Source organism: Euprymna scolopes, chromosome 42 (assembly GCF_053919585.1).
Source record: "Euprymna scolopes isolate OS-2025 chromosome 42, ASM5391958v1, whole genome shotgun sequence".
NCBI lineage: Eukaryota > Metazoa > Mollusca > Cephalopoda > Sepiida > Sepiolidae > Euprymna > Euprymna scolopes.
This window is the reverse complement of record NC_136523.1, coordinates 35,818,254-35,840,161: the sequence shown is the minus strand read 5'-3', so window position 1 is coordinate 35,840,161 and position 21,908 is coordinate 35,818,254. Positions and strand designations below refer to the sequence as shown.

The 21,908-nt window shown below is 35.1% G+C and overlaps 1 protein-coding gene across 4 annotated transcripts in view; it reads left to right on the top strand.

Annotated features, from left to right (window-relative positions):
• Positions 1-1,357: 1,357 nt before the first annotated feature.
• The window catches only part of LOC145267017 (dynein axonemal assembly factor 9-like), a 159,657-nt gene continuing 139,106 nt past the window's right edge, over positions 1,358-21,908 (top strand). For all 4 annotated transcript variants that reach the window (XM_080122933.1, XM_080122932.1, XM_080122931.1 and 1 more), the window contains exons 1-4: positions 1,358-1,488; positions 8,598-8,668; positions 10,042-10,132; positions 17,199-17,221. In XM_080122933.1, coding sequence (XP_079979059.1) covers positions 1,463-1,488; positions 8,598-8,668; positions 10,042-10,132; positions 17,199-17,221 — 211 coding nt within the window. In that variant the 5' untranslated portion in view covers positions 1,358-1,462. The remainder of the gene's footprint in view (positions 1,489-8,597; positions 8,669-10,041; positions 10,133-17,198; positions 17,222-21,908) is intronic.

Genomic DNA, 21,908 nt, shown 5'->3' with positions numbered 1-21,908 from the left:
AATGGAAATAGTTATCAACGAAATTACAGTTATACTTCAACAATAATCAGGGGAGGTGACTGCAGTCTACTTGTTACATTTCTTTAAAAAAAATATGGCGGATGAATGAATAGTGAAATCGTGAAAGTATATGTTCTATGTAATAATTCGGTAATATTTTATTAATTGCAAGATGGTAATTAAGTCGAGAACATTGGTTTTTAATGGAAATTCAATTTTGCGAATTCAATTTCAGTCCGTATTTTGAAGAAGCAATCATTCGCTCATCTGGTTTTTTTTTTTTTTTTTTTTTTTTTTTTTTTTTTTTTTTTAACAAATAAAAAGTTTGTTTTTGGTTTGTTAATTTTGGTTTTTATTCGTTTTTGTAGCGAAATCCGACAACCGAAAAAAAAAAAGAGTTTTGGGTTTGTATTACTGTACACGTAGATTCGAAAAAGTTGTCAAAAAACAAATATATAACAAATAAATGTTATCAAAGGCAAGATAAGTTACTTTTCTACCAAACTGGATACATTCTTCGTGTTTTTATTCAATGTAACATGTTTATTCAGCTCGAAAAACATACAGTGTTTACCGATGTACTGGAAAATTCAAGATGGCATCTGGCTCTCTCTTTAACACGGTAAGTTTGGGAAAAGGTGTTATAAATAAAAAACTGGATAAAATACTGTTAAAAACCTGCTCAATATATGTTACCATGACATAACTTGACATATATTCGGCGAGTTTTTAATAGTATTTTGTTTAGTTTTTTATTTATAACACCTTTTCCCAAACTTACAGTGTTAAAGAGGGAGCGAGGCGCAATCTTGAATTTTCCAATATATCGGTAAACACTGTATGTTTTTCGAGCTAAATGAACATGTTACATTGAATAAAAACACGAAAATTATATCCAGTTTAATAGAAAAGTAACTTATCTTGCTTTTGATAACATTTATTTGTTATATATTTGTTTTTTGACAACTTTTTCGAATCTATGAGTACAGTAATACAAACCCTGGGTTTTTATTTTAAAAGTAATAACTACTTACTACTCTCATCAATTTAACAATAAACAATGTTATCTACTTAAAAACACAGTTAAATATTTCTGCATCATCATATAAAACATGTACTTTGTACAAAGAGAGGATTGCGTGACATCCACCATTAATTGGTAATAAGACGGGCCGAGTTACTCCCCTTGACTTGATGCCACTACTTTATATATACGCTTGAAATTTTAGTTTTCTATAAGCCCTCCCCTCCACTCGTACAACGCCGTGTAAAACCACCAATGTCAACAACAAAAAAATCTAAAAAATAATAATAATAATAATAATAATAATAATAAACGTGGCGCCGTGTTGACAATATGGCCGCCTGTCGTCATAGCAACAAGCGCCATCTTTCCTTCAAGTCGTACTTGTCAACAGTTGCTCGTTAGGCAATTGTTTTGGTGTTTTATCTTAAAAACGAAATGGAAAAATCCATATCTTTCAACAGGTAAGAAAACGGTTCATCTTATCAATAGATAATATTTCGTTTATAGCCTTTTGGCCCAAATCATTTTTCCCCCGCCCTCGACACAAATGAATTATTGTATTACCTTTTATACTTTTTGTTTTTACACTCTAATAAAAAATGTTTTAAAAGTTGGGTGCTAAGTAGGACGTTACGTTCCCAAGTACGAAAGGGCGAATGCGGTATTATGGTGAAAGAAGATTCTAGCTAAGAGAAACTTTCGTTTAGTTCTAAAGTGACAAGAATGACCAACGAACGACCCCCATCCCCCCCCCCTTTTGAGTTGCCCTTGTGCCTAAGTTTTTTTGTTTCCATGTTCATTTTTTGCCCGAATAAAAGATTTAATATCTCAAAGTGTAGTATCTGTTCTTCAGATGCTACACTTCCATTTCTTGTTCTCTTTCGGTGGAGGAGAAATCCTTCACGACTGAGACAATTTTTATTTTTGTACCTTTTCTCCAAGTTAAAAATGACCCTGGTGTCTAACTCTGTCCCGTGGGAAGGCATAGTAAATAGGTACCTAGACATGAGTCAAACTAAAAAAAGTTTTTTAATTAATTTAATTTTTTTTCATAATATTATTATTTTGTATTCCTGCACGTGCACGTCACCAATTAAAAACGAATAAAGAAAAGTTATAAGCTTTTATACTTTTCGCATTCTTTTTTATTCATATATATATATATATATATATATATATATATATATATATATATATATATATATAAGTAGTATTGTATACGAATGCATGGAATTTTAGACAATTTGAGTAAGTTGCCTTTAGACTACAACTAAGGAGAATGACTTCGCCTTTCTCTTAATATCCGGAAGTTTTTATTTCAATGAGTACCGGTTTAGTTTGTGTAATAATTATTGCAATACTATCTCTTAATAAAGAGATATTAACGGTTACTGTTCATTATAGATTACTTTAAGTCAATGTATTGGACTAAGGCTAGTAAGTATTTACTTAGAAGCTTGGTTATGGGTTGGGAGTTATAATCGGGAGCATGCCTAGGAAATTTTAGGTGTTAATGGGTATCGATTTGCGAGTTTGTTAAGGTCAAAAAAAAAAAAAAAAAAAAAAAATATATATATATATATATATATATATAAAGTTATGAACGGACAAGTACCGTTTCTACTTCTGCTACTGTAACGCTTCCCATACTTGGCCTTTTGGTCAAGATCAAAGTGTAGTATCTGTTCTTCAGATGCTGCACTTCCATTTCTTATTCTCTTTCAGTGGAGGAGCAATCCTTCACGACTGAGACAATTTTTATTTTTGTACCTTTTCTCCACGTTAAAAAACGACCCTGGTGTCTAACTCTGTCCCGTGGGGAGGCATTGTAAATAGGTATAATGAATAGTATAGACATTTTTTAATTCAATTTGAGGCGGACCTGTACGAGCTTTCCCCCTTTGGACTTGAACTAGATTCCCCCCCCCCCATCTTCTCGGACCTGAACGAGCTTTTCCCACTGTCATAAAATCAATTCCTTTCACGTTTTCTTATTTTTCTACGGATCATCGCCGATAAGACTTAACTTTCATATTAGCAGGAAAAAAAAATTATTAAGTTTATTTAATGACAAGTAATTCGAGGAACAGTTAATTCCGCGAAATAAAAGAGAGAACTTTTACTAAAAAAAAAAAAAAAAAAAAAAAAAAAAAACTTGCTTTCACATATCGGCTAAAACGAAAGTACCCGTTTAAAGAATTCATTTACCTCCAGGTTATAGGTTATACACACAGGCACACACAAAAAAAACAAAAAAAAAAAAACACCCACACACACATATTGTCCATTTTTTTTTTTTTTTTACCACTGCTCTTTTGAACCATTTTCCTAGTTTATTTTCTTGTAAAATTTTTTTTCTCCTCTCTCTTTTTAGCCTGTTAAATATTTTTCTTATTTTTGCCTCTGTCTAAATATTTTCCCTTTTTCTCACGTGGTCCTTCGATAATGTCCTTCTAGTATCCGGATAGTTTATTTATTTATTTATTTTGTCTATTTTCCTCTTAAAATGACAACATTACCCGCCTTTGCCGGTGACGTTCGAGTTTGGTTTGCCCAACTCGGATCATATTTTGCTGCGAACAACGTTTCGGAGCAAACACAATTACATATTTTATTTAGTGTTTTCCCCGCGTCTTTGACTCCTGTTGTCAAGGACTTAATAACTGACAACCCTCTTAACGCTACATATGACAGCATAAAGCGGGAGGTACTGCTCCGGATGTCAGTCTCGGCGGAAAAACGTTTTGAAACGTTGGTCCATGACAAACATTTAGGGGACCGCAGGCCAACAGAGTTACACCGTAGAATGAGGGAGCTGGCAGAAGATCTCTCCCCTGACAGTACCCTAATTAAGCAGCTTTTCTTTTCAAGGCTGCCGGCGCAAGTAAAAGCAATACTAGCGCCTATGATAGAGAAGCATTCCGTTGACGTAGTAGCAGCGTCGCCGGATAAAGTAATGGATTTTGTGAGAGGGCCTACCACCGTGGCGATCCCTCAGCAACAGGCTGAAGTACCCGTGGCCCTGCGGCAGATAGAAAGGTAACACAGGAAGCAACATTGGTGGCTATACTTACAGCCATCGAATGCCTCACCAGAGAGGTGAGTAAGCTGAACATGGGCAGGCCACATTTGCCCTGACGCCACTAGAAGAGCTGTTCGCCATCCCCACATCACCGCCGTCACTCTAGCAAGCCAGGACTATGCTTTTATCATAGTCGTTTTGGCAACGACGCACGGCGCTGTAAAATGCCCTGTTCGTATTTGAACCAGGGAAACGATTGCCGGGAGAACATTCTTCACAGACCACCCACAACCGCGCCTATTTTATCACTGACTCCTTATCCCAAGCGTGTTGCTTGGTTGATACAGGAGCAGCTTGCAGCATTTGGCCTCTGAAACTCCTCACAGAGAAGCCCCCAGTTTCACCCATTACACTGCAAGCGGTAAATCACTCCCCTATCCCCACATACGATCAAATTTCACGTTCTCTGGACTTGGAATTACGGAGAGACTTTACGTGGGTTTTTACCGTAGCGGATTTACCTTATCCCATCCTAGTAGCGGACTTCCTGCATCATTTTAATTTAATGGTAGACATGCGCAGACGCCGGCTGATAGATGCTAGTACAGAACTTTCCGTCCCTGACATAATGCAAAATGTCCCATCTATCAGCCCGGTATTTTTCATTGCCGCTTCAAATGATCCTTACCACGAGTTGCTACACTCCTACCCGGAGTTAACAAACTTAAATTTCGTGGTGAGCAAACCCACGCACACCACAAAACACCACATCGAGACCACAGGTGCTCCTGTGTTCTCACACCCTCGTCGCCTCCCTGCTGATAAACTTAAAACAGCGAAGGCTGAATTCAATCATATGCTACAGTTGGGAATAATACGCCCCTCGTCCAGTCCATGGGCTTTCCTTTTGCATATGGTCCCAAAACGTGACGAAGATTGGCGTCCGACTGGGGACTACTGACGACTCAATGCCATGACGGTACCTGATCGTTACCCAATCCCACATATACAGGATTTTGCTTCCTTGTTGCATGGTTATAAGACCTTTTCCAAACTAGATTTGGTCAAGGCCTACCATCAAATCCCAGTAAATCTGGCCGATATACCAAAGACGGCAGTAACAACTCCATTCGGAGCGTTTGAATATTTATATAGAGCTGAGTCAGTTGTTGTATCCTCTATCGGGGTCAGCATCTGACCTGGCAACGATAGAGGTGCTCCATAGACTAGTTCAGCTGCAGAATATCCTCTTTGATTGAGGCACAACAGCCAAGAAGGATGACCGGTAAGTACTCGCTCCATCGCTGTTGGTCAGGGTAAGTGCGTAATGCTGCTTTCAATTGCCGATGGAAGCGTTCTATCATCATGTTAGAAGCTGGATAATAGCTTGTTGTCCGAATGCGTGTGATCCCTAGGATCCTGGACAGTTCCCGGAATAGGTGGGATTCGAATTGTACACCACGATCAGTGGTGATGGTGGTGGGAACTCTGTAATGCGATATCCAGCCTGATATGAGGGCTCATGCTACAGACTCAGCCGAAATGTCTGTGAGGGGAATGGCTTCAGGCCACTGTGTGAAACGGTCTATACAGATCAGGAGATATATAAATCCCTGACTGACCGGCCAAGGTCCAACCAAGTCTATGTGAACATGGCTAAACCAAGCGTCTGGGGTGCTGAATGTTCCAAGGGGTGTACGGATATGCTCGTGTACCTTTGACTTTTGGCAGGATACACAGGAACGTGTCCAGGCAGTGATATCACACCTCATATTTGGCCAGAAAAATCTAGCTGTAATCAGCTTCACTGTGACTTTGCATCCGGGGTGTGCCAGCTTGTGTAAAGTGTCAAAAACAACTCTACAATGAGTCTTTGGAACAAATGGTCGAGGTGAATCCGTTGCGGTGTCACATCTGCATGTCCGAGCTAGGTACGGGCAGATATGCAAATTTGCAAGTTGCAAATTCAGGTGACGATGGATCCAATGTGTCCAGACTAGGCTGGTCTAAGGCCATCTGCTGTAAATCAATATCTGATAGTGGGGACAGAGAATTAATGGGAAGTCAAGACAAGGTGTTTGCCGCTGCGTTCTGCTCACCCGAGATATGTTGGATATCGCTGGTAAATTGCGACATAAAATCCAAGTGGCGTGTTTCGTGGGGAGAATATTTGTCTGGCTTAGAACGAAGTACATATGTAAGTGGACGGTGATCGCAAATTGACGACCCTCGAGCGAATGTTGGAAGTGTTTCACTGCGAGGTACATTGCCAGCAGTTCACGGCCAAACGTGCTGTAACGTTGTTCTGCCGGTTTCAGTTGTCGCGATGTTGCATCCCTCTGCCTGTTCTACAAGTATTTTAATGGTGAATGCCCTGATGAACTGCAAGCATTTGTGCCCCCACAACGTAAATACCCTTGACAAACCCGACAAGCAGCTAAATCCCACCCCTAGATAGTAGAGATCCCTAGATGTAAGAAAGCTTTCTACTCCAGTAGTTTATTCCTCAGAACCGCTAGACTTTGGAATTCTATTCTGGGTCCCTGCTTCCCCAACTGTACTGACATGCAGAAGTTCAAGTGTAATGTGAATCGACATCTTGCTGCCCAACTCCCTACATAGTATCCCAGTAGCTTATGTCCCTGATAGTAGCCCCCTACACCAAAGTGGCAATGTGCCTTGTTTGGGGTGAAAATGTAATAAAAAAATTTTTTTAAATTCCATATGCATGCGATCCAAAGAAAGAAGCTATTAGGGTTGAAAGTGTTTTGACATCTGGAGATCTTTACAATGAAGGGGTAGGAAATTACTGCTAGTCGAGCTTTGTCGAGGGTGCTTACGTTGAGTGGGTACAAGTGCAGTTAGTTCCCATGGAAGTAATTGTGAAACAAGTCCAGGGATACAACACTGGAGTGGTGGGACAGGGGTTGGATCTTGGCAGACAGTGTGGGAACTATTAGATTAGAGACTGTTTTTTTTTTGTTTTTTTGTACACTGTCCAAGATCACTAGCCCAGATGTTTTATTTAGGTCAAATTTTACACGTTTGCCTCCACGTTATCAACGGAATATTTTTAATGCGTATTTATATGTAAGGAAGCCATTCACACGTATGCAAATGACCAAGCCGTGGTGCTAGCGTGGCGTCACAAAAATAAATGGATATATAGACATCAGAAAAAGAGAAGCGGGGGGGAGTATGAACGCGTGTTGGTGCAAAAGGCACTCTGAACAAGATGCAAGATGGTAGACAATGAGAATTGTCAAACGAATTACACACATAACAGTTATAGCTGTAGACTATTTAAAAAAATTTTTAAAAAACAAATCTTTATAATGTACGTACTCGTCATGGAATAAAGATGTCATGTTCCAAAAGTCACGTAAATTAAACAAGTAGGTTTGTTTTGTTTTGTTTTGTTTTTTTGTTTTTTATAATTGTTTCTTTTTTGTTGTTATTTTTTATTTATTTTATTTATTTATTTCTTTTTTCACTTTTTTTTAATCAAAATTTTATGAGGAAGTGATACCGAAACCAGGAACTGTCATATCGTTTTAGAATTTCAAAACTTTCTCCCAGTTGTTTTATTTATTTATCAAACAGAATATTTAGAATTACACTTAATTTAAAAAAAAAAAAAACAGAAAATCCTTTTCATATACGTACTCGTTACAAAATAAAGATGTCATATTCTAAAAATCATGTAAATTAATCAAGTATTTTTTTATCATTATTTTTTAATTGTTTCTTTTTTGTTGGTATTTGTTTTTCTCTTTTTTTTTAATCAAAATTTTATGAGGAAGTGATACCGAAACCAGGAACTGTCATATTGCTTCAGAATTTCAATACCTTCTCCCAGCTGCGTTTTATTTATTTATCAAACAGAATATTTAGAATTACACTTAATTAAAAAAAACAAACAGAAAATCTTTGTAATGCACATACTCGTTACAAAATAAAGATGTCATATTCCAAAAATTACGTAAATTAATCAAGTAGTTTTTTTTTTAATGTTTAATCTGTTTTTTTGTTTTTTTGTTTTTTTTTTGTGGTGGGGGGGGGTCATTCTTTTTTAATCAAATTTTATGAGGGAGTGATATCGAAACCGGAAACTGCCATATTGTTTTAGAATTTCAAAACTTTCTCCCAGTTGTGTTTTTTTTTTATTAAACAGATTGTTTTTTTTTTTTCGTTTTATACGTGTGACCTCTTTGTTTTTTGTTGTAGTCGGTTCTGGATATGACCTTAAACTATATCCAGTGGTGAGGCCCCAGCTTGCAGGCTTTGAGGAGTGTGGAGCCACCCTTTAATTGCTATTGCTCCCAGGTCCACTCTGACCTGGAGTGGTAGTACCTGTTAAGGTCCCAACTACGGGTTAAATAGAAACCGACTTGAAAACAACAAATATTCTATTAAAACTTTTTCTTCAAAATCTTTGGATTCGGCATTAAATAACCTGAAAAGGGTTGATATGCCATAAAACAAAAACAACCAACAACCATTTTGTTGTAGTCAATTTCTTCTGCTTGATTTGATTCTTTTTTGTAGTTGCAGCCGTCTGCGCCGAATCCAGTCATTGTTGTCTGATAACAGTCTTGATGCTGTTCTGTGTGTGCTTGGTAAGTATTTTTGTCATTAATTACTTATTTTATTTTTAGCGCCTAAAATATGAAGTAGAATCGGGGACAATTAATCGGCAATCGGAAAAAATTAAAGCATGATTTTCAACTCCAATGGGCATTCGTTAGGTATTCTACAGTTACATTTTTTCTTAATATTCAATCCTACTATTATTTACCATTTTGTTAATGTTACCATTATTTGAACTTATTATAGTTTTACTTTGATTAGCATTAATTAGTTTACTTAATCTTTTGTTATCAATTATTTTGTAAAATTCTTCAGGTATATTAATATACTAGCAATGGGTGCCCGGCGTCGCCCGAGTTTTTTGAGGTGTATGCTTAGCAAAAAAAAAAACGGTAATTTTTTTAAACTTTGACCCCTATTATGACCCCTTAATATTTATTGTTTTGGGCTCAAATCAAGTTATTAGGTTAGATCCATGTCCAAGGAACCAATATCTAAAATGTCAAGTGTTTAGAACCAAAATTGTCGGAGGAGTTTGGTAGAGTTCTCAAAGGTCAAATCGTTGAACTTTGACCCTTTAACAGCTAAATTTCTGGCCGAAACCCGATCACATCGATTTTTTACAAATATCAGTACTCTGTATATCAAATTTCGAGTCTGTAAACTAAAAATTGACAGAGTTATTGCGTAGGGAAATGTACACAGACACACACACAGACAGACACACACACACACGTTCACTTTTATGTATAGATAGATAGATATATGTTTATATATATATATATATATTCATGTTGGAATGGTTATTCAGAATCAAAAATCAAGAAAAGCGTAATTTGAGAGGGGTATATCGAGGACCTTTGCAATATATTACATTACAGATGGGCGTGGTATATTTGAATCAGTGTTGTACCTGAAAACAAAAAATTCCAATGTTAAAAACGATTATTTTCATTTTTTTTTTTTTTTTTTGATTAAAACTTAATTTTCCATTGCTGGTACTAATAACATTTATTGATTTTTAGCTAAAATCTATAGATCAACTGCCTTTCTAAGTGTGTTTTATGTTTGCGAAAATATATGTACAAATTATAACTATTTCGTTTTATTTTTCGATAAAATTACTCTTAATGCTAAATGACTCACATGAGCCCAATTTTTTTTTATTTTGACATTTTTTTTTATTTTGACATTATTCTTATTTTGACATTTTTTTATTTTGACATTTTTTTATTTTGATAGTTTTATATTTTGACATGTTTTATTTTGACATATTTTATTTTGACATTTTTCATTTTGACATTTTTTTATTTTAAAATTTTTTTATTTTGACATTTTTTTATTTTGACATTTTTCTTATTCTGACATTTTTTTTATTTTGACATTTTTTTTATTTTGACAGGAATTGATGGTAACTACAACAAGGGATGCTTGCAATTTGCCAATTATTTGCTTTTCAACCTCTTCCAGAATAAACAACCCGAAAATTCCAAGTAAGTGCACTTTCATTTTATATATACATGTGTATGTGTGCATGTGTATATATGTGTATATGTATATATGTGTGTGTTTATATGTATGTATGTGTGTATTAGTGTTGGGACGATTAATTGGAATCGAAATCGGGAATCAAAAAAATAGGAACTTTTTGGGATACTGAAATCGGAATCGGTATCAGAAAAATTTGTGCCTATTTTCTGATGCCAAAAACGATTCTTTTTTATTTGATTTTAATTAAACAAAAATCTTCTACTGCTTATGGTCATACTAAAATGATTAATACCTATTGATTTTAAACTTTTTAGTAAAACTAAAATCGATATATCATCCTTCACAAGTATGTATCCTTACATTTACATTTAAGAAAAGATCTGCACATTTAACATGTGTTTTTACGGTAGTCGTGAAAAATAACAAATTTATAGTTAAATATTCAGAAATTTATGAAGAATCAGAATCGGTAATTGTATCGTTATCGGGAATATAATACGGAATCAGTGATTGTATTGGAATCGGAAAAAGAATCGCCCCATCCTTAGTGTGTAAATATGTTTGTGTGTATGTGTGTGTATATCTATATGTTTGTGTGTATATATATTTGTGTGTGTATGTGTGTATATATGCTTGTGTGTGTATGTGCGTGTATGTTTGCGTGAATGTGTATATATGTTTGTGTGTATGTGTATATATATGTTTATGTGTGTATGTATATATGCTTATGTGTGTGTGTGTGTGTGTGTGTATATATATATATATATATATCCATCACTAATACACACATAAACATATATATGTATATATATATATATATATATGTGTTTATGTGTGTATTATTGATGTATATTATGTGTGTGTGTATATATATATACATCACTGTATGCCAATATTTTTCCCGATTCCAATACAATTACTGATTCCAATTCCGATTCTTTATAAATCTCTAAATATTTAACTATAAAAATGTTACCATAAAAACACATCTTAAATGGGCCTATATTTTCTCAAACATAGAAACACACATTTGTGAGGGTCTGATCCAGAAATTTTAGACTTACTTGAAGCTTAAATCAATAAATATTTATTATTTTATTATTATTACAAGCAGTGGAAGATGTTTCTTAAACCAAAATCAAATAAAAAAGATAATTTAAGGAATCGGTTTTGGCATCGGAAAATAGATTTTTTTGTCATTCCGATACCGATGCCAATGCCCCAAAATGATCCAATTTTTTCGATTCCCGATTCTGATTCCGATTAATCGTCCCAACACTAGTGTGTATGCATATATATATATATATATGTTTGTGTTTATATGTGTGTGTTTGTACAGGGTGTAAACGATAAACTGGCAGTAATTTCAATCCAAAATTTAGGTTTTTAATCTGAAATGTTACTTGCTGTACTCTGACATTCCAGATTAGCACATAAAAATATCGGGTTTGTTTTACTGTACACATAGATTCGAAAAAGTTGTCAAACAAATATATAACAAATAAATGTTATCAAAGGCAAGATAAGTTACTTTTCTATCAAACTGGATATAGTTTTTGTGTTTTTAATCAATGTAACATGTTTATTCAGCTCGAAAAACCTACAGTGTTTACCGATGTATTGGAAAATTCAAAATGGCGCCCAACTCTCTCTTTAACACGGTAAGTTTGGGAAACGGTGTTATAAATAAAAAAAAAAACTAGACAAAATACTGTTAAAAATCCACCGAATATATGTCAACCTATGTCACGGTAACATATATTGAGCGAGTTTTTAACAGTATCTTGTCTAGTTTTTTTTATTTATAACACTTTTTTCCAAACTTACCGTGTTAAAGAGAGAGTCAGGCGCCATCTTGAATTTTCCAATACATCAGTAAACACTGTATGCTTTTCGAGCTGAATAAGCATGTTATATTGAATAAAAACACGAAAATTATATCCAGTTTGGTAGAAAAGTACCTTATCTTGCCTTTGATAACATTTATTTGTTATATATTTGTTTTTTGACAACTTTTTCGAATCTATGTGTACAGTAATACAAACCCAAAATGCTAAATAAAAAAAAGGAGTGATAGTGTAGAGTTTAATCTTGCTGAATTGTTCCGCACTGAACTCGGAGATGAGTCAGAGGTCAAACTGTCTTAGAGCCATGATTAGAATACAGCCGAAATAGCTTGTATCAGCAACAAAAACTATTTGGCTAAAACATCAAGCAGAGGTTCGCTAGTCACAAGTAGAGTCAAGTAGAGTTTGTTGTTCACAACACGAGATACACGTCGACGTTCTCTATTCGCATGTTTTAAACGCTTCTCCCACTTCTCCCAGTGTGTGTGTGTGTGTGTGTGTGCAGTCAATACCAACCCTATTCAGGGTTTAACCGGCTTCCTCTGAAGGAGGAAGTTTCATGGGAGTATGAAATTCACAAGCGGTTCCCAGTCACATGTATATCCCCATTAGGGGAGATGACGTTAGGTTTTTGCAACTTTTTGCAGGGAGGTGTCGACGTCCTCCTACATACAGCACCTGGTATTCCCAAATTGGTCACCCATTTTAGTAATGACCAGGCTCAACGTTGCTTAACTTCGGTGATTTGACGGGAATCGGTGTGTCAACATGATTATGCTGTACTCCTCCCAGTGACTCGCCTTTTATAATGTTTCAGGCACACCCAATTTGCATATACCACACGAGTTCAAGAGATCTACACGTGACCGGAGGCTTTAAAAGACAACAGTCGCCATCTTGGGCCTCTTTAATTTTTTTTCCTTTTTCTGTCTTTGAGCCTATTGACGAGAGATTCTCGCCCGTTTCTTATGTAGGTCCTCTCTAGGTCTATCACATGGGCATAAGTCGTCTGACATTATCAAAGACACTGGCTATGCTCCTGTGACTGTTTATCGTAGCGAACTTAACGGAAGATAAAGATATCCAAAAGAAGGTTCACAGTCCAAGAATTATCTGCGGCTTGAAATGGTCCATTGCAGCAAATCCATCACGGTTAATGGCTGAACTGGCGAAAAAGTGGAAAAAGTAACCCAAATGACCATTTCTAATGCAGTACGGAAAGATCTTGGGATGAAGTCATATTGCAAATGATGTTGTGATATTCTTACCGCGAAATCTAAGAATATTCGTAAACAGAGAAGCCCCATGCTACTCAACCACCTGAAACGCAAACATTACCAGCAATGGAAGATTTTGGTTTAAACAAAATCAAATAAAACAAGACAATTAAAAGAATCGTTTTGGCATCGGAAAATAGGCATCAATTTTTTCAATTCCGATACCAATTCCCATACTCCCAAATTTTTTGATTTTTCCGATTCCCGATTCCAATTAATCGGCCCAACACTAATATACATATATATAATGGTTTAATAATTTTTCCGATTCTGATACAGATTCCGATATCCCCAAATCATCTGATAATTCTGATTACCGATTCCAATTCCAATTAATCGTCCCAACATTAATATATATATATATATATATATATATATATATATATATATATATATATATATATATACAATATAAATATATATAGATAAAAATCAATACAAAATATATATAGATATTTATATCTTTTCTGTATTTATTTCCTATGTGTTGATGTGTAGGAATACAAAAACGAAAATGTTTCTTTCAAAATCACAATTTCCACCGATCTTTCAGTCTTCTTCAGTATGAACGATATATATATAAATATATATATATATATATATATATATATATATATATATATATATATATATATATATAAAACAAATGACTACAGTCTATGTTCCAATTTGATGATGTTGACCATCTTTCCCACAGAAGAGAAGTAGCGAGCCTGTCTTTGTTCTATCGTTATTTCCATGGCAAGTGCTCGTCTGAGCTCCATTCTCTGGTCCCCCCTCACCAATCTTTTTAAAAAAACACCCGACTAGCTGAAACCACCGTCAATAATTTTTCCCACTCCTTATCTGTGCCTAAATCAAAACGTAGATTCCATGAACAAAGCTTCTTTCTTAGAACTGCACGCCTGTGGAACTCTGTTCCGCTTGCCTGCTTCCCTCCCGACTTCAACCTGGATGTCTTCAAGTCCAACACAAACAAATTCCTGATGAACTGCCCCCCCTAAGTAATGACACCTTACCAATTCTCCAATACTATTGCTACACTATCTCTTTGATTACTGTACACACAATAACCCTTATCCCTGAGTGGCCATTGGACCTTGATAAGTGGTGAACTCCATGTAAAAAAAAAAAATCTTACAATTTATTCCTTTAATTAAGATGACATTTACAATTCTTGACAGTGACTGTTTCATAGCACAAAATCATTAATTTAATTATTAAATCAATCAATCGATTTTGCCTTTAACAAGAAATAACAATTATTAATCCACCAAAAGAAAATAAAATGTATCTATGCATGATTACAAAATCCGAAAATTGGAAGAAAAGTTGCAATTACCTTTTATTTTATCTTTTTATTACGCCATGCTCTGTAATTACATTGAGCTTCATAAATTAAATAATATAAAAAAAAGGTGAAATATAATTGAAAAATCATATTTTCACAGAAATATATATATATATATATATTTCATCAGTGGTGAAAAAACCGGACTAGAGTGCTCAATGTGTAGCCAGAGCAGTATATAAGAAATTTATTAATGTGAGTCCAGAATAAATTTACATATTGTTTCTGCTAGGAAGATATCCTTAAAAGATGGGGAGAGATCCGACCAGCTTCGTTAGAATTCATATATATATTGTTTTAACAAAATTAAGACATCAAGAAATAGATTGATAGCAACAAAAAGTGTATTTCCTTGTTAGTTACAATTGTTTCAAGACTATTCGGACAAATTCAAACATTATGTCGTTTGAAAATTTTCCCAAGAACAACCTTTCGTCAGACTATTGAATAAAAAATACTTTAGCAATGAACAATATGGAATCCATTTTCCTTATGAGGAAAAAGTGAGAAAATATTTTACCTACATCTCATCCTTCCAAAGTTTTTTTTGAAGATTTATATACTTACCTATTTTCGTATCTATTATTTAAATTATTTTAAATTATTATTTAAAAAAACAAAAACATTTTCAATCAAATTATCATACAACATTACCACTAATTACCTATGTTCACTTAATATGTTTTACTAATACTATTCATTAATTTCTTAAATTAAATTTCTTTATTTCTTTATTTAATTAAAATTACTTTTTTAATTGGACTAATCAACTAAGTCTTCAGCTATATATGTTTTATGTTAGTTTCATATCTGGAATCTGCTTTGTTTATTTACAAAAATATCGGCTAACCTATTTGTGTAATTTCAAAAAGCGTTTTTTTTTTTTTAACTTATTTCATAAGGGAAAAAATTTTTTTTTTACATTACTCTATATTCAGTGAAATCTCATTCTTCATTTAAAATTAAGGATCTAAATTTATTTTTTATTTTCTTTCGTTCCTACCTCTTAAGATTTACGATTACCGGATATTTTAGACGATGAATGGGAGTTAATTTTTACGTTCGAAATTTTAAAGGTTTTGTTCAATTATAAGTTACCAAAATCCTAATATGTATTCATAACATTAAAAGGGAGGCAACTCAGTACATTCGATATTTTAATATTTTTGCAGAGTTCTAAGTTTGGCAAGTTCCTAATATGCATTTATGATTTATTCACAAAAAACAATTAAATCTAGGTTAACCTATTCAAATTATGGGTTCATAATGCATATCTTAATTGTGATACTGATTTTATTGCCAAAGATTTAACCTATGTTTGCCATCCAGCCATAACAACAACTATGAAGATGAGGATAACAGTCCACAAATAAATAAAGACCACATTGTAGTTAGCTGAAAAGCAGCCACACAATATTGTGTTCCACAGAGGGACAGTTCTAGGTAAAGAAACTAGGAAAGAAACTTTGCTCATGGAAGTTTAATTTACCTTTAGCCAAAGATAGAGAGTAAGAGGAATTGCAGACAGTTGTTGTAGTTAGTCGAGTGTTTGCTGTGGATGTTTTATTGGGCACCTTTTTATATCTAGTTCCTAAGGAATAGGTTTACTAAAATAGAATAGAAAGTCGGTCTTGTGTCCTTTATTTTGCCCTTTAGTCCTCACATTCCATGAGCGATGTTTGTTACAAATGGGAAAGATCTGCTGTTTTCTGGGCTAAAATTCATCCATATATATTATTGGCTGGCTATCTACATTAAAGTAGTTTTTTTTCTCTTACATCAAGTGGTTTCTTATCTTGCCTAGAACAATTTCCATAAAAATAAATAAATAAATAAATAAAAATCTAAAAAAAAAAAAACCCTAAAAACTTTTTCTAAAACTGACATTGATTTATTTTATTCTTTCTTTTTTTTTTTTTTAGCAGTATTTTGTATAATTATTTACTTTGGACTCATTTTCTCAAACTTACCATATTCAACAGCAAGTACACCGCCATTTTGCTTTTTCAAATATACCGATAAACAGTGTATGATTTCCGAACCGACTCCACATTTTTCATCATCTTTTTTTACACAGAAATCAACACTTATCAAGTTCCGGAGGGCACCCGAGGATAAAGGTTAATGGGTATACAAAGTCAATGTGATTATAGCGTTTTTAACATAGGTAGTGGCAATTTTGAAGGTTGGATTACATAGAGGGACGGTTCATCAAGAATTTGTTTGCATTGGACTTTAAGACAATCAGATTGTAGTCAGCTGGGAAGCAGGCCAACGGAAGAGAGTTGCACAGGTGTGCAGTTCTAAAAAAGAAGCTCTGTTCATGGAATCTACACTTATATTTAGGAACTGATGACGAATGTGGTTAACTATTGGTAGTAGTTCTGCCTAGACGAGTGATTTTTATGAAAGTTTGGCGAGGGGGGCATAGATTAAGGCTCAGACGAGCACTTGCAACCCCTAAAAAATTTTGCAGATAAGTAGAAGAGTAACTACCTTGCCTTTGATAATGTTTATTTGTTATATTTTTGATATTTTAACTACTTTTTCGAATCTGTGTGTATAGTAACACAAACCCAATTATCTTTTTCAGCATCCCTGAACATCTTGTTGATGGTAAGTTGAAAATTTTCACTATGTCCTACATTAATGCCGGCATAACTAACTCTCACAAAAAATAATTTAAAACATATTTATGTATATATGTGTGTGCGTGTTTGTGTGTGCACACGTATATATGTATGTGTATATGTTGTGCGTATGTATGTATATGGCTGCATAACGTTTCATTCTACATCATATTGACAATTCTCTTTTTCTTGTCTCTCTTTTTATTAATCTCCCTACCCCTACCTAACTTCAACCTTCTCCTGACACGCGACTCATTATATCAACGAACACATCTGCAAACTTTTTTCCCCCGACACGTGAAAATCAGTTTATAAACATTCCTTAATTTCATTGTTCTTGCTCTGAGGTAAACTTTCTTGTATAGTTATTTCTAACTACAATGGATAATTCCAATGCATTCCTGGAATCTTATCTAAATTACAATAATGTGTTCATTTTAATTTTTGATAACCGAGTTCGATTCCAGCATTCTCCTTTAATAATAGTTATTCATGTGGTTCCTCCCTTAAGTACATGATGTCTTTCTAAAAAAAAATTCTTAATAGAAAGATATCAAGGAGACGAATGTCAACAAAATCATCATTGTGAATGATTCTTAACAAACAATCATCATCAATCCTAATTACTTCGTTTCTAACTAAAAACCGGGATTGTCGTTGATTTAGGGGGGGAGAGGCGTCGGCTAAAAGCCTAAGGCCTTAGTGCTTTCGGAAAAAAAATTATTTATGCAATGCCATATAGATTATTGGGATGCTGATGATGATCAAGTTGTCAACGACACAGACTGATAACCTGGGTGTCCCAAGTTCGAATCCAGTTCATTCCACTATAACACTGTCACTTAAGGATGTTGGCAACCTTCATGTGGTCCGTCCTGTAAGTACATGACATCCTTCTAGAAAGAATTCCTACTAGAAAGATATCAAGGAAACGGATGCCAACAAAAATCATCATATGTGATGCTTAACAAACAACTCATCATCATCATCATCATCATCATTTTTATTATTAATTGTACTTGCCCATCATTGCCTGGGATCTATTATGTTCAAATTTTGGCTGTTGCAATAATGTTGAAGTTGTGGGAGGTAATTATGTTAGCTAATAACATTGTTAAAAGTTGATTAGCTGTTATCGATCTATCTGTCTATCTATCTATTTATCTATCCAACGATATTCTTAAAATAGTTCATATTGGATGTTATTTATTGTTTATAGAATAAAGTGTAGCAATGGGTTTGAGCTGAGGATGTTTACATAAATTAACTAGGTTAAATATAAACCAAATAACCTTGGACAGGTGTATGTGGAAAGATCGCACGCCAAGAGACGTGTGCTTTTTAATGATAATGTAACGGAATTGAGGTCAAGATGTCGGGAAGGTTAGGGAAAGGCGATAGTTTGAGTTTGGTCCTGAAAGTGAGCAGATGTGCTTCAAAAAGCCAGGAAGCGGGCTGTGAAGAACAAGCATGTAGACACGAAATGCAGACTCCTTGTTAAGACCATTTGAGACAGCTGAAATAAATTTATCTCTATATAAATAAAATGAACTCATTTTTTCCCGTCTGATTTTGACATTAATAGGATTAAAAATCAAGATATTTCATGCAAATATAATATGCACAAACGGCAGAACAATATCTGAGGTGTGTTATAGGCTTATTATTTCTCAAATTCCTCGATAATCTTAGATTTCTATACTTTTTCTGCTGAGAAGTCACGGCCAAAATCGGTTAAGATCAATGGAAGTGGTAAAATATTTTCTCTCTAATAAATTCCTCCTCCCCCTGTCACCACTTAACACCGTTTGGGGATCGTTCACAAGAAACAGTTGAGAAGAGAACACCGGTTTGGCTTCGTAGTTCTTTCATGTGAAGTTATTTAAAATCACTAAACTAAGCTGCAGTGCTCTGTGGCGTAGTGGTTAGCGTGCTGGACAATTCACATTATATTTTCACGTTCGCGCCGACCTACCGTAGTCGCTTTTTTTTTTTTCCTAAACAACTGGAATGGACTTTTCTTGGTGGCCGAACTGTTAACGTTGCAGATGTTTTTTCTTTTTTTTCACACTTCATTTTCCTACTTTTACTCATGACTCCGGGTTTGATCCTTCCTACTTACCTACCATAACATTTTTTAAAACTCCCCCCCCCCCGTCCCGGAAACAAACACTCTGGCAACGCTGGGTACCCCCGCTAGTATTTTAATAATATGAAGTGTTGTTCTGTGGTTTCACAAAATAAGAAAGAACAGAGGTCTCAATTGGTTATGGTGTCGGTCATTTCATGTTTCACCACGGAGCTCAGCAGTAAAGATAAAAGAACTCTTGAAGAAAGAAAGTTATGAAGCGTATATTATTCTTCTTTTAAAAAGATGATACCTTTATGTAAACATTAACTGTAATAAATACCCGTGTGATAACTCTCTGATACAACATGACTCAGTTTATATGTCGATATCATATCCCCTGGCTAAGCAACAATACATACGATTTATACGTTTATCTCGTGCTGTTTGGAGAACAATATATATCATCCTCCTATCTCTGATCAAGTGGTTAATGGCACGGACTGCTGACCTGGGCGTTCTGAGTTTGAATCTAGTTTGTTCCACAAAAATCATTTTCACTTAGGATGTTGGCAACCTTCATGTGGTCCCTCCCTTAAGTACATGATATCCTTGTAAAAAGAATTCTTAATAGAAAGATATCAAGGAGACGAATGCCAACAAAATTATCATTGTGAATGATGCTCAACAGGCAATCATCATCATCATCATCATCATCATCATCATCATCATCATCATCATCATCATCATCATTATGTACTTACCTAACATTGCCTTGGATCTATTATGTTCAAATCCCGGGTAGATTGTCCTCGTTCTGTAAGCCATGACTGTGTATGGTGTTAATATTTTAGTTATTCTTAGTTGTCAGGGTGATGGGAGATTAGGGTTGTGGTGATGGGAGGTGACACTAATCGTGGGTGTTCCAGGTTCAAGTCCAGTTCGTTCCACAGAAATAATTTCACTTAGGAACCTTGGCAACTTTCACATGATCCCTCCGGTAAATACCCGATAACCTTCTAGAAAGAATTCCTAATAGAAAGATTAACAAAATCATCATCATCATCATCATCATCATCATAATTATGTACTTATCTGATGTTGCCTGGGATCTATTATGTTCAAATTTCGGCTGTTTTTGTTTTGTTTTTTTTTTGGGGGGGGGGGTTCTACATAGGCATCACCACTTATCAAGACACAGAGACCACTCGAGGATAAGGGTTAAGAGTGTACAGTAGTCAATTGGACAATATAATAATCGTTAGTAATGGAAATTCGGTAAATTTGTTAACTTAAGTGGAACGGCTCATCAAGAACTTGTTTACGTTGGACTTGAAGACAATCAGATTGTAGTCAGCCGGAAAGCAGGAAAACGGAATACAATTCCACAGGTGTGCAGTTCTATGAAAGAAGCTTTGTTCATGGAATCTACGTTTAGGTTTAAGCACAGATAAAGAGTGGGGGGAATTACTGGTAGTGTTTTCAACTAGACGAGTGTTTCTTGTGAAAGTTTGGTGAGGGAGGGACCATAAATTGAAGCTCAGTCGAGCACTTGCCATGAAAATAATGATAAAGCAGAGACAAACTCGCAACATCTCTTCTATGAGATAGAGGTTGCAGGGAAGAGAAAAGGACATCTCCTACGATGCTACGAAGTCTATTTTGAACTCTATCAAGGCAGGACAAGTCCTTTCTAGCAGCTCCTGCCCAGATGTGGCAACAGTATTCCATCCTTGGATGTACCTAGCTCTTATGTAGATAGAAAGTTGCATCAGCAGTGAGATATCTACTGGATTAATAGAAGGATCCCACCATTTTTCCAGTGGCCTTGGTAAAAGATTTGATGTACATGTTCCATTTCAGATTAGGAGTAAAAGTCAAGCCCAGAAGCTTGTCAAAACATGAGGCCTCCCCAAGGTGAGGGCCATTCATTTCAATTGATGCCAGATGGGGATCAGAGCGTTGATGATGTAAAGATAAAAGCGTGGTTTTAGATGCATTAAAAGTAACAAGCCACCTCTTTCCCCATTGTACCACTTGCTCAAGATCAGAGGAGAGAGAATCGGAGAGAACTTGGTCGTTTACAGTCCTAGATTTGCTACCATAGATAGTAGTGTTATCAGCATAAATGTCTACGAATGATGTAAGGATGTAATTTGGAATTTATGTAGATCAAGAAGAGATTTAGGCCCAGGGTTATAGAAGGTAATAGCGGTCAAGTGGTTAGCAACACGGACTAAGGACCTGAGTGTCTCAAGTTGAAATCCAGTTCGTTCCCAAAAATCACTTTCACTTAGAATGTTCGCAACTTTCACGTGGTCCTTCCTGTAAGTACCCGATGTCTTTTGAGATAGAATTCTGACTACAAAGTATCGGGGAAACCAATGCCAACAACAGAATTTTCAGACGCATACTATATGATGATGATGATGATGGTGGTGATGATGATTTGGTTTATTTGGACTTCTTTCCTTATTTTGGATGTTCTTCTCACAACGTTTTGGCCGATGTAACCTCCGACCTTCTTCAGGTGTATCTTGACAATGCTTCTTAGTGGAGAAATGGGAGAAAGAAAGTTTTTTTTTGTGCTTTTTTTTTTCAACAA